This window comes from Theropithecus gelada, chromosome 2, assembly GCF_003255815.1.
Source record: "Theropithecus gelada isolate Dixy chromosome 2, Tgel_1.0, whole genome shotgun sequence".
NCBI classification, from domain to species: Eukaryota; Metazoa; Chordata; class Mammalia; order Primates; family Cercopithecidae; genus Theropithecus; species Theropithecus gelada.
The window spans coordinates 192,034,669-192,046,027 of record NC_037669.1 but is presented as its reverse complement, the minus strand read 5'-3'; the positions used below and the strand labels follow the sequence as shown (position 1 = coordinate 192,046,027).

General features: G+C 54.1%; 1 protein-coding gene across 1 annotated transcript in view; it reads right to left on the bottom strand.

Annotated features, from left to right (window-relative positions):
• Positions 1 to 8,475: 8,475 nt before the first annotated feature.
• Positions 8,476 to 11,359, bottom strand: part of BDH1 (3-hydroxybutyrate dehydrogenase 1) — a 47,366-nt gene continuing 44,482 nt past the window's right edge. Inside the window, exons 6-7 of the mRNA XM_025375718.1 lie at positions 11,148 to 11,300; positions 8,476 to 9,257 (exon numbers count right to left, since the gene is read on the bottom strand). Of these exons, the coding sequence (XP_025231503.1) occupies positions 8,788 to 9,257; positions 11,148 to 11,300 (623 nt within the window). The 3' untranslated portion in view covers positions 8,476 to 8,787. The remainder of the gene's footprint in view (positions 9,258 to 11,147; positions 11,301 to 11,359) is intronic.

Genomic DNA, 11,359 nt, shown 5'->3' with positions numbered 1-11,359 from the left:
ACCCTTAAAGAGAAAACATAGGAAGCCAGGGCCTGGGCAGGACAAACTGAGTGCTAACAGAAAGAGTCCAGGCCGGGCGCGGTGGCTCACACCTGTAATGCTGGCATTTTGGGAGGCTGAGGTGGGTGGTTCACAAGGCCAGGAGTTCAAGACCAGCCTGACCAAGATGGTGAAACTTCATCTCTACTAAAAACACAAAAAATTAGCCAGGCATGGTGGTGGGTACCTGTAATCCCAGCTACTTGGGAGGCTGAGACAGAGAATTGCTTGAACCCAGGAGGTGGAGGCTGCGGTGAGCCGAGATTGCACCATTGCACTCCAGCCTGGGCAACAAGAGCGAGACTCCGTCTCAAATAAATAAATAAATAGTCCAAACACAGGTAGCCAGGGCAGGAAGAACTGGTCCATTCCCCTCCCCTAAGCTGAATGAATGAATGGGCTGATCCCCCAGATGATTTTGAGGGTTTGTATTCCAGAAAAAAGAAAAACAGAAAACCCCTTCTTTGTCTGGGACAGAGTCTTGTCTAGGCTTTTAGGCTTAAGGCCTTCTGGCTAATCATTTCTTAATCCACTCAGGAAATCTTCAGGGATTTCCCGTGAGGTGGTGTTGCAGGGTTGTGGAGTCTGTTCTGCATTTAGCAGTCAGGAAGGGGGCCTGCAGAAGGCAGTGGCCTCCTCTGCCCTAGGCCTCTAGGATGAGCCGGAAAGTGGGCTCTGGCCACTGTGGTTCAACCTGGAATGTGTCCCCATTTCTGTCTGTGCCTCTAGAACACCCTTGGGCTACAGTGTCTGCATTTCTCAGAAAGGCTGGGGTGGGGACGGGAAAGGATTTTTCAGGCTGTGACTGCACCAGCCGGGGCACCTACTGTGTCCCCCGCTGTGCCAGGCGTTGTGCTGGAGAATTTACCCACTCGCCTGTCTACACAACAACTCTGCAAGGTACAGATGGCTATCCCCATCATAGACATAAAGAAATCGAGGCTTGCAATGCTTGCCGGCTGCAGCCCTAGTGTTAGTGATAGTGACCCTCCTCACCCCGCCCCCAAAAAATAAACGAAGGCTCAGAGAAAGTAGATAACTTGGCAGCATTATGCAGGAAGTTGCAGAGCAGGATCAAAGTTAGGTGCGTCTGGCTCCAAAACTTCTGCTCTTTCTACCTGACCTCACCAGAACACAGTTGCCAGCAAGGCCTGTTTGTCCCATTCCTCTGGCTGCCGGGTCTCTGAGGTCCCTTTCTTCTCTAACAGGGCATCGCCTGTGGGGTCTCTTTCCCAGGGACCACCTAGGTACAATCCACACAGGCAAGGAGAGGACCAGCAGGCACTAAAGCCAGACACACAGCTCTGTCACTAACCCTCAGTGACCAGAGCCCCACTGTCACTAAGCACACAGCAGCAGGAGGCCTTTGCCAGCTGCAAGGCCCGGGGAGGCCAGGAAGGGGAGGGAATTGGAGGGCCTCAGGGGGTGAGGGGAGGAGAAGCACAGACCCTCCAGATGTGCCCCATCTTTCTCTGCTGCAGAAAACCAAGAGTCTATCTATCTCTTTTTAATGCTCTGCTGTTTTCTTTTGTTGTACACTTAACCGCACGGAAAATAAGTCCTAAGGCTGAAAACTCCCATTTGTCGTGGGGCCGGCAGTGCTGTGCGTTTTTCCACATCTGGGTGCCGCCTGAGCCTCTTGTCTGATTCTGCCCTCAGCCTCCACACCACGTGCCCAGTCCCACATATCCAGAGCCCCCCGCCTGGTTACTCTCCAAGCAGTCCCAGCACTGTTTGCTTGGCAGCCTCAGGTTGTTGGCGTCTGGGTTTCCAGGGGCCCTCATAGTTTATTATTCCTTTGACAAAGTCATGGGACTCTGTAAGTAAGCAGAGATCCCTGCCCACGCACGCCTCTCGCATCAGCTGTCCATGAAGGGCTCCTCGGCTGTGCGGGGAAGAAGACAGACTGTGTGTAGATTGAAAACCACTATTTGTATTTACATGTGACAGAATCGAGCCTCTCACTTCCTGGCCCAAGTCATGGCCACGGTTCCCCTGGGTCACCCTGGGCTAGACTGTGAGCTCTGAGAGGGCAGTCAGCTGCCTGCTGTTGGACGCCTGTGCCTAGACAGGGCCTGGCACAAAGAGATGCAAGTAATAAAGGGGCAGAGGGAGAGGTAGCAGCTGCTGTCCAACACAGGGCCACACCTCAGAATGTGACACTAATCCGGCACTGGGACCAACGGCAGCTCCTCCACCCTGCCCATCACAGCCCCGGGAGTCCCACTGTACCTCCATTGGAACGACAGCCTGTCAGTCCCGCCGGCCTGCAGGGAAGAGTCTGATGCCCCTCGTGATGCCCCCGAGCTCTCCCCACTCCCTAGTGGCCTGCTGTTCTTGGTCCCCCTTCCTGAGGGTGCCCCGAGCCTCCATAAAGCACAGGTTTCTCACCCCGCGCCACGCTCCCTCTGTTTCTTACGGCAGGTCCCACGCCGCTTTGTCCACCTCTGGTCGGACACTGTGACCCAAAACTTTTGTCCAGAACACAATGTAGGCAGGAGAAAAAGAGGCTGCAGCAGAGTAAATGACCCAGTCACAGAACACGTGGCCAGATGGCCCCGCAGAGTACTCACTGGCTGAGAGTGGCCGGAGGGTGGTGGCCGGTACAGCAGTGTACCCAGTGCAGCCCACCACACCCACTCTTGTCTGGCAGCAGAGCTGAGTGGCACTCCCAGGCCCCAGGAACCCGGGCACTTCCTCCTGACACTGGGGTGGCTACAGCTGAAGCTGAGAAGAGCAGCCCCGCCTGCCGCCATTTCTGAAGGAGCCCAGTGTGGTTACTCAGTGCACTGTAATTAAACTCATCTGTAATTTGATAAGTGGGAGTAGCCTCACATTTTATAGAGTAATTAAGTCTCACCAAAGGAGCAGCACATGGCGCTTCTGGGACCCAGCGTCTCCCGAGGTTGGCCCCATTCACTCTCCCCGTCTACACATCTCCACAGCTGCTGAGGCCAGGGTGGGCCGCAGCCACAGCCCCGGAAATGCTTCGCACCCCTGCTCTCTCCACTCTCAGGCCTTCCATCGACGTCCAGGCCCCTAGGAGACGGCACAGACACTGCAGACGCACGTGCAACAAGACAGGGAAGCCTGGGCCTCCCTTTCCAGGCTGTTATGCAAAACTGTGGACTAGGAGGAAGCTGGCGGTACTCCTCCCCACCTGCCGGCCGCTCCTTCACCACACACAGGGCCAGGTTCTGACTGTGCTCAGTCCGGCCCAGCTCTGGGCCCCAATGTGAGACTGAGGCAGCCTGAGGGTAAAGGAAGGGGCTGCGGGTATAGAAGTCAGATGGGGCCAGGCGCAGTGGCTCATGCCTGTAATCCCAGCACTCTGAGAGGTCGAGGCGGGTGGATCACCTGAGATCAGGAGTTCGAGACCAGCCTGGCCAACATGGAGAAATCCCATCTCTACTAAAAATACAACAACAAAAAAAAATTAGCCAGTCATGGTGGTGCACACCTGTGATCCCAGCTACTCGAGCGGCTGAGGCAGGAGAATCATTTGAACTTGGGAGGCAGAGGTTGCAGTGAGCTGAGATCGCACCACTGCGCTCCAGCCTGAGTGACAGATCAAGACTCTATCTCAAAAAAAAAAAAAAAAAAAAAAAAAAGAGAGAGAAGCCAGATGGCCGGGGTCTGGATCTTGTGGGGTCTGGATCTTGCAGGGTCTGAATCTTGGCTCCCTCGTTTCCTGGCTCTGTGATTTTGGGCAAATTGCTTCACCTCCCTGAGGCTCAGTTTCCTTATTTGTAAAATGCAGACAACGGTACTGCCTTACATATAAGCTGTTTATGAGGACCAGGTGAGAGATTTGCCGTGAACTCACTTGGGTAGTTGGGAGGGGCACGTGCATGTGAGGAGCGTCAGCATCTCACCAAAGGTAGTAAACCTGTTTCAAAGCGCTTGGCTGCTTGAGGAGGACTCTAATGACCATTCAGCCCGGTGTGTGTCATCAAGAATGAGGGATTAGATAACCACAGCTGAAACCTTCTGTTCTGATAGCGAGGAGATGGAAATCTTGTCAAATGGGAGACCTGCGCTCTTAAACCTGACTTGGCCTTTCCAAATATCTGAAAGTCTATATCAGAAGGGTTAAATTATTCTGTGCAGGTCTGGGTCATAACCAGGTGCCAAAAATGTTAAGTGAGGTGGTAGATTTCAGCTCAGTCTTCGGATAAATGATTCTGAACCAAGGAAATGGCCTCTTAGGAAGTAATGCACTCCCTGTCACTGGAGGGCTTCAAGCCCTGGCTAGCAGGTGCCTCATGCGGGAGCCTGGGAGTCAGGCACGATGATGGCTGAGTGGCCTTTCTCCCCTGGGGTTGTGGGGGTCCTGGCAGCCTGTCCCAGCCCTGGCCCCTTGCCCAACAGCTGCCCACCCTGTGCCTCTGAACGCGCCACTCACAGGTCACCCTTCCTTAGTGCCCGCAAACACCACAGAGACCTCATGCTGTGGGATTGCTTCATCTCCCCCAGAGCACCAGAGCCCTCAGCCCTCTTGCTCTGTCTCTTTGAGCAGAAATCATCACTCACTTCTCAAGCGCTGCGCTCATATAACCTTCGAGCCCTTTGAGGGCAGCTCCAGAATCCGGCTCTGCCTGCTTGGTCTCTGCATTTCTAGAGCCTGCCCTCGGCCTTGGGCCTTGATGGAGCAGACTTCCCGCCGGAAGGATACTGGGGCTCCTCCAGCACATTCTCTTGCAGGGGGCAGTGCTCAGAGCCCAAAAAGGAAGGGAAGGAGGGGCTGGCTCGAGTGGCAGGACCCTGTGGCTGCCGCTGTGCGTAGGCTGAGAGTCTCCTCGCTGTTACGTAACTGAGGTCTTTTTCCCTCCCTATTTTAGATCCTGGTGCCATCTGCCCTGATTTTCCACATCACCAGCTCTGGGCTGGAGGTTAGATCTGGCTTGACACCCAGCTCTCCCCGTTACTTGGTGACAGACTTGGGGAAGCCTGTTTCCGTAAAATAAGATAACCCCACCCTGCCCGCCTGCCAGGGTTGCTGTGAGAATCAGGTGAGAGGCAGCAGCAGTGCTGGGTAGCAGGACCTGCACTGGGTACCCGTGCCTGGCTGCTGTCTGACCAACCCTGCCTGGGGCTGCCTGAGCCAGGGGAGCCTCTGCTCACTCATGTCGGCTCCTGTATCAAAATGGTTCGCACAGGTTTGCAGAGCCAGGCCCTGTTCGAAATACAGGCAGTGAACAGACCTCACAAGTGGGGAGTCTTTGTCAGACCTCCTGTCATGGGTGGCAAGGGGGCAGCCCTAGCAGCTTGTGACAGGCGGGGCCAGCCACCTGTGTGGGGACAGCCTGTGTGGCTGTCACCTGCTCACACAGCCTCTTGGCCCCAGGTGGAATGCTAGGCACAGCAGGTGCTCTGTAACAACACGACATTGTCAGGAGCATCTCACAAAAGCCCTTGCCCAGGCTCCAACCATCAAGGGAAGGGTTTGTGCTGGCTGGAGTCACCAGACCATGGTCCACACAGGCAAAGGCCTCCTCCCTACCCCTTACTCTGACGAGAAGGAGCGGCTCTTTGCCAGCAGACAAACAGTGAGGGTCTAGGTGCCTGGTGACCCCAACTGGCTTCGCTTCCAGGGCTGTTGCGAGCCACAGTGTAACGTGATAGTGAAGAGTGCCATTCAGGAGACTTTTGTTCTGCCCTGGATTTACTGTGACACTGAGTGAGTCACTTCCCCTCTTTGGGCCTCAGTTATGTCATCTATAAAATGGGAATATGCACCTCTGTTTTGTCCTCCTATCTTTTTTTTTCTTTTTTTTTTTTTTTTTTGAGACAGTCTCACTCTGTCGCCCAGGCTGGAGTGCAGTGGCATGATCTTGGCTCACTGCAACCTCCACCTCCGGGTTCAGTCGATTCTCCTGCCTCAGCCTCCCGAGTAGCTGGGATTACAGGCGCACACCACCACACCTGGCTAATTTTTGTACTTTTAGTAGAGACAGGGTTTCACCATGTTGGCCAGCCTGGTCTTGAACTCCTGCCCTCAGGCGATCCACTCGCCTCGGCCTCCCAAAGTGCTGGGATTACAGGCGTGAGCCACCGCGCCCGGCCACCCACTCTGGTAAAGATGAAAACTAGGTCCTGTGCCCCAGCAGGTTCTAAGCTGCCAGGAAGCGAATGGTAAATATGAGGTTTGAGTTAGCGCTGCAGTTATTTGGAGGGATAGTAGTCTGGGCTTTTCAATCTCTGGAAATGATTAAAAACCAGAACAGCCTATATAGGCTGGCTCAGCAGTTCTGGCTTACTCAGAAGATTCCAATAGACACATATGCATATGCAGCTTCTCTGACGTTCGGGTCTGTTGATCTGGACCCAGAGTATGTGGCCCCCCTTCCTCTAGTTCCCAGGCAGGGATGCACACGTGCAACTCCAAGGCTCCATCTGTTTTCCTTCAATCAACTTCAGCACGAAAACAAATTCGCCCAACATGTAAAAATGCAATTCCGAAAGGGTCCTGCTAGAACAAGGTCCACGGTACAAAAGCATCCCATTGTTATGTAAACGCAATGGCCACCAAGCGTCCCCCTCCGGGCTCTGGATCCCTGCCTGCCTCCCCTCCCTCCTCCTAGGGGAGCTGGGACAGGGGACCCCTGTCTGAAGACAGCGGGGACAAAGGCCCAAGAGGCAAGCTGAATTTGCCCATTGTGTGAGCGCCTGAACCCCACAGCCCACTCCAGCTGCCCGGGTTCTTCTGCCTTCTCCTGGCACCAGACCCCAGGTTCGGGCCAGGCAGCTGCTGGAAGAGCGAGAACACTGTTTCTAAAGGGGTGCTGCTTGCTGCTTTGTTCCCAGTTTCCGAGGTGAGAATCCCGAACGCCGTGAGAAACCTCAGGCTCGGGGGCCGCTCGGGAGTCTGGGGCGTTGGAGGCCGGCGCCGGCTGCGGAGGACGCGGGCGCCCTCTACCGGCAGGCCCAGCCCGCCCGGGGAGAGGCGGAAATGTCAGTCATGGTCGGATTTGTAAGGCTGGCGCTTGGGACCCTGCCCTAGGCCTAAAGCCACCTGGAGGACAGTGGTGTTTGGTTTTGGTCCAAACATACAGGCCCTGGGCAGTTGCAGGGATGGCAGCTTTCAAACTCAAACCGCAGAAGTGATCATGCAGACTCTGCCTAAAGTGGCATCACTTCTTAACTGAAAATAAGGCCGAGGCGGGAATGAAGGCCAGGCTGAAGCCCTGCAGACCTGTGTGTGTGTGTGTGTGTGTGTGTGTGTGTGTGTGTGTGTGTGTGTACGGGCACATATGTGTAAGCACCGTGTGTGTGTGTGTGTGTGTGTGTACGGGCGCATATGTGTAAGCACCGTGTGTGTGTGTGTGTGTGTGCGCACACACCCGCGCATATGTGTAAGCACCATGTGAGGCAAGCAGGGACCCCAAATCCACTGCTAGGGGAGAAGATGCCACAGTGCCCTGCCATGGCACCACTGCTCCTGCCAAGCCTGCCCCATTGACACTGGCCCCAGCCAAGGCAAAACCAAGCAGACCCAAACCAGTAACAACCTATCCTGTCAGCCAGAGAGCACCTCCACACAACCTATCCTGTCAGCCAGAGAGCACCTCCACACAAGTCTATCCTGTCAGCCAGCGAGCACCTCCACACAACCTATCCTGTCAGCCAGAGAGCACCTCCACACAAGTCTATCCTGAGTCCTAAAAGAGGATGTTAAAATCTCAAGTAAAAATCTCCAGGGCCAGAAGTGGTGGCTCACACCTGTAATCCCAGCACTTTGGGAGGCCAAGGCAGGCGGATCACTTGAAGTCAGGAGTTCAACACCAGCCTACCCAACATGGTGAAACCCCGTTTCTACTAAAAATATAAAAATTAGACAGGTGTGGTGGTGGGTGCCTATAACCACAGCTACTCGGGAGGCTGAGGCAGGAGAATTGCTTGAACTGGGGAGGCGGAGGCTGCAGTGAGCCGAGATGGTGCCATTGCACTCCAGCCTGGGAGACTAAGCAAGAGTCTGAAAAAAAAAAATAATAATAATAATAAACAAATAAAAAATCTCCATAAACATTCCCACCCCCTCCATACAGCCAGCTCTGAGTCACTGGCTGCTGGCTGGCCAGTCACACAGCACCATGGACATGCAGAGGTACCAGTGGGCACTTGGTATGTGTGGCTCAGATGAGGACACAGAGTTAGTCAGAAGATTCTTGGGCAAATGTATCCAAAACAGTCCTGGAATGCAAAATGTGAAGTGTTTCCACAGCAGTGGCAGGAACACATGACTGGCACTATTTATAAGCGATAAAAGGGTTATTTCATGCATCCTCTTTAAGCTGCAAATGCTTCATGTACAAAAGAAAAAAATCTGTCCTTTTTATTCATGAGACTGGCTTAAGGATCAAATGAGATAGTTTTTTAAAGTGATAATTTGGCTTGACGATATAAAGGAGTTTTGATTCCATTCTATAATAAATCTGTTTTTAATATAAAGATCTTTTCTCAAAATCGCTGTATGAAATGATCTCCAGAGAGACAGATTCACCGTGTTTGCCCTGAGATTGAGAGGCCCCTGCCTGCCACTCCACACCCTGCTTGTGAAGGCCCAAGTCACTCACTATGCAAACAAGTCAGGTTGGGTTATTCCCTTTGGTTAATGTTAAAACCAGTCATGGGTCTTCCTGGAATGGTGGATAATCCACACGTAGATAATCAAGAGTTGACTATATGGGTTCCTCCCTCCCCTCCCCTTCCACCAGGGATCCCCGACAGAGGCCACAGAGAGACCCTTCAGCGGATGTAGATCATGTCGGAGATGGCTCCAGGCAAGTGGGTAATGATCTGCATTCGCAGCCACCAGTAGTAGTCCATGGGGTGGTAGCGGGTGTAGGGGGTGGTGGCGGTCAGGGCGTGTGTGACAGCATCGATGACAGGGGACGTGTCTGTGGAGCCACTGCTGCAGTAGGTCTCCATCTTGGCGATCTTTTCATCAAAGTACTTCTTGCCGTAGTCCTTGCGCACAACCTCAGGCAGCTCGTCCCACATCTTCTTGGCGATGGCCTGAATGCTCTCGGGGCTGTAGAGGCTGGTGGCAGCGATGAAGTTGCCGGGCTCCACCACACTGACCTTCACGCCCAGGGAGTGCATCTCATAGCGCAGGCAGTCTGAGAAAGCCTCTACCCCAAACTTGGTGATGCAGTACGGCGAGCGGGCCGGGTTGGCCATGCGGCCCAGCATGCTGCTGATATTGACCACGCGGCCTACAGAGGGAGACAGAGATACCTGCTAAGGCGGCACTGCCCTATGACATGGAGGGCAGGAGTCAGGCGTGTCTCCAGAGGCTTGGCTGGAACCACTTCTGACCCACCCAGGAGCCTTCTCATTCAGGAGGCAAGGCCAGCTCAGACCCACGCATCAGCATCGGCACCTCTGATCTTCCCTGGGAACCTGGCTGTGCCAGGCCGGACAGGGGAGGACAAGTGAGTGAGAAGCAGGAGGGCACTCCTGTGATGGGCAACACATAACTGTGTACCAGGAGGGCACAGTGTGATGGGCAACACACAACTGACTCAAAAACCAGATCAAGCCCAATGTGGCGATAATTTGGGTTGAAAACACAAGGGGAGAAGTGGGAAGCGAGACAGCTGTCTGTGTGGATCTGAGCTTTCACTATAGGCAAGGTCTGGTGCTGGTTAGGGAGAAATACAGCCTAAAAGCTTCCCCTTCCCCTTATGGAGCTTAAAATCCAGCTCCAGTAGTATGATGTGCCAAGTGTCTATCCACTGATCGCAACACTGGCGATAGGGGTTGGAGCGCAGAGGAGGAAGTACCTGGGGCTGCAGCTGGGAGGGAGCCCTCAGATGGCCCTGAAAGAGGACAGGGCCTGTGCTGTTAGAATCAACTCCCAACTCCATTCCACCCAGGTAGGGTGGAGCCTGGGTGGAGCCCAGGACAGCCTGGAAAACAGAGCAGCAGGCAGGGGCAGGGGCAGGGTTTCTGAACCTGACTTCAGGGCTAGGACATGAGGAGAGAGTCCTGGGCATTGGGAGAGTGTGGTGACCCCCCTACTCCTCTTCCTCCAAAGACCCTCAGCCACAGGCCCAACCTGGGGACATCAGGGGCCTCCTGCAGCTCCTCCTGGCCCTGGGAACAGAGGGGTTGGAAGTGGATAGCATTTGGCCCAGCTGGGGAAGCCCAGGCAGATCTGGGACCAGTTTTCCCTATAGGTGTGTACCCGGGAAGGAACTCGGCCCATCTAGGTGTGTACCGGGAAGGAACTCACCCCATCCAGGTGTGTACCCGGGAAGGAACTCGGCCCACCTAGGTGTGTACCCGGGAAGGAACTCGGCCCATCCAGGTGTGTACCGGGAAGGAACTCGGCCCACCTAGGTGTGTACCTGGGAAGGAACTTGGCCCATCCAGGTGTGTACCCGGGAAGGAACTCAGCCCATCTTGGGTGGAGGCACGTTTCAGAAAACTCTTTGAAGTCACTGAAGGGTTGGGGTTTTCATCTAAAATCCTATAGCTGCCCTCCATGTTCATGCCGGCTGTTGCTAGGACTTCACCATAGATATATGGATCTTACCCTTTTTGCCACAGTTGTTTGCCATGTCAGGGAAAAAATCCAAGTCAATGACTTCTGAAGAGGTTTTTGCTCACATTTGGCCACCCACATGGTTTGGGTGTTTTCTTGGTTTTCCAAATTTCTAATCTTGATTATTACTATTGTTTCCTAATAGCACAATGATCTCATTTTTTTAACTACAGTATAAATAACCATAGAATGAATATGCCAAATTTTACTTAACCACACCCGATTGATACAAAGATGTATACACACAGCTTTGTGCAAAGGGTGATTTTCTCTATAGATTAGGTTCCCAGAGTGGGTGGCTGCTAAAATCTTGAAGCTTTTGCTGCATAGACCACTGACCTCTTACCTGCTCTACTTCCTGAAAGCCACACACCTCTCTCCCCCTACCTGGCCACAGCCCCTCTGCCCACCACCACCCCAGGCCCAGCACAGCCCCTGGGGCCACCCTTGCTGTGTTGTGGACGTTGGAGCTGCTGGGACAGGTATGTCCATTCTGAGCAAAGATGAACATGTGGGGCCGATTCAGGGGCAGGAGGGAGCTCCCTTTCCCACTCACCTTTGGCCCTTCGGATGAGGGGGAGAAAGGACTTCGTCGTCCGCACTGTGCCCCAAAGGTTCACTTCTGCCACCTCCTTGTAGGTCTCCATGCTGGTGAACTCCACCTCCCCGAACGTGGAGATGCCGGCGTTGTTAACGAGGCCCCACATCCCTGGACAGGGGAGGGATAGGTGTGCGGTGACCACAGGGGCTTGGCCCCAGGCATTGCCC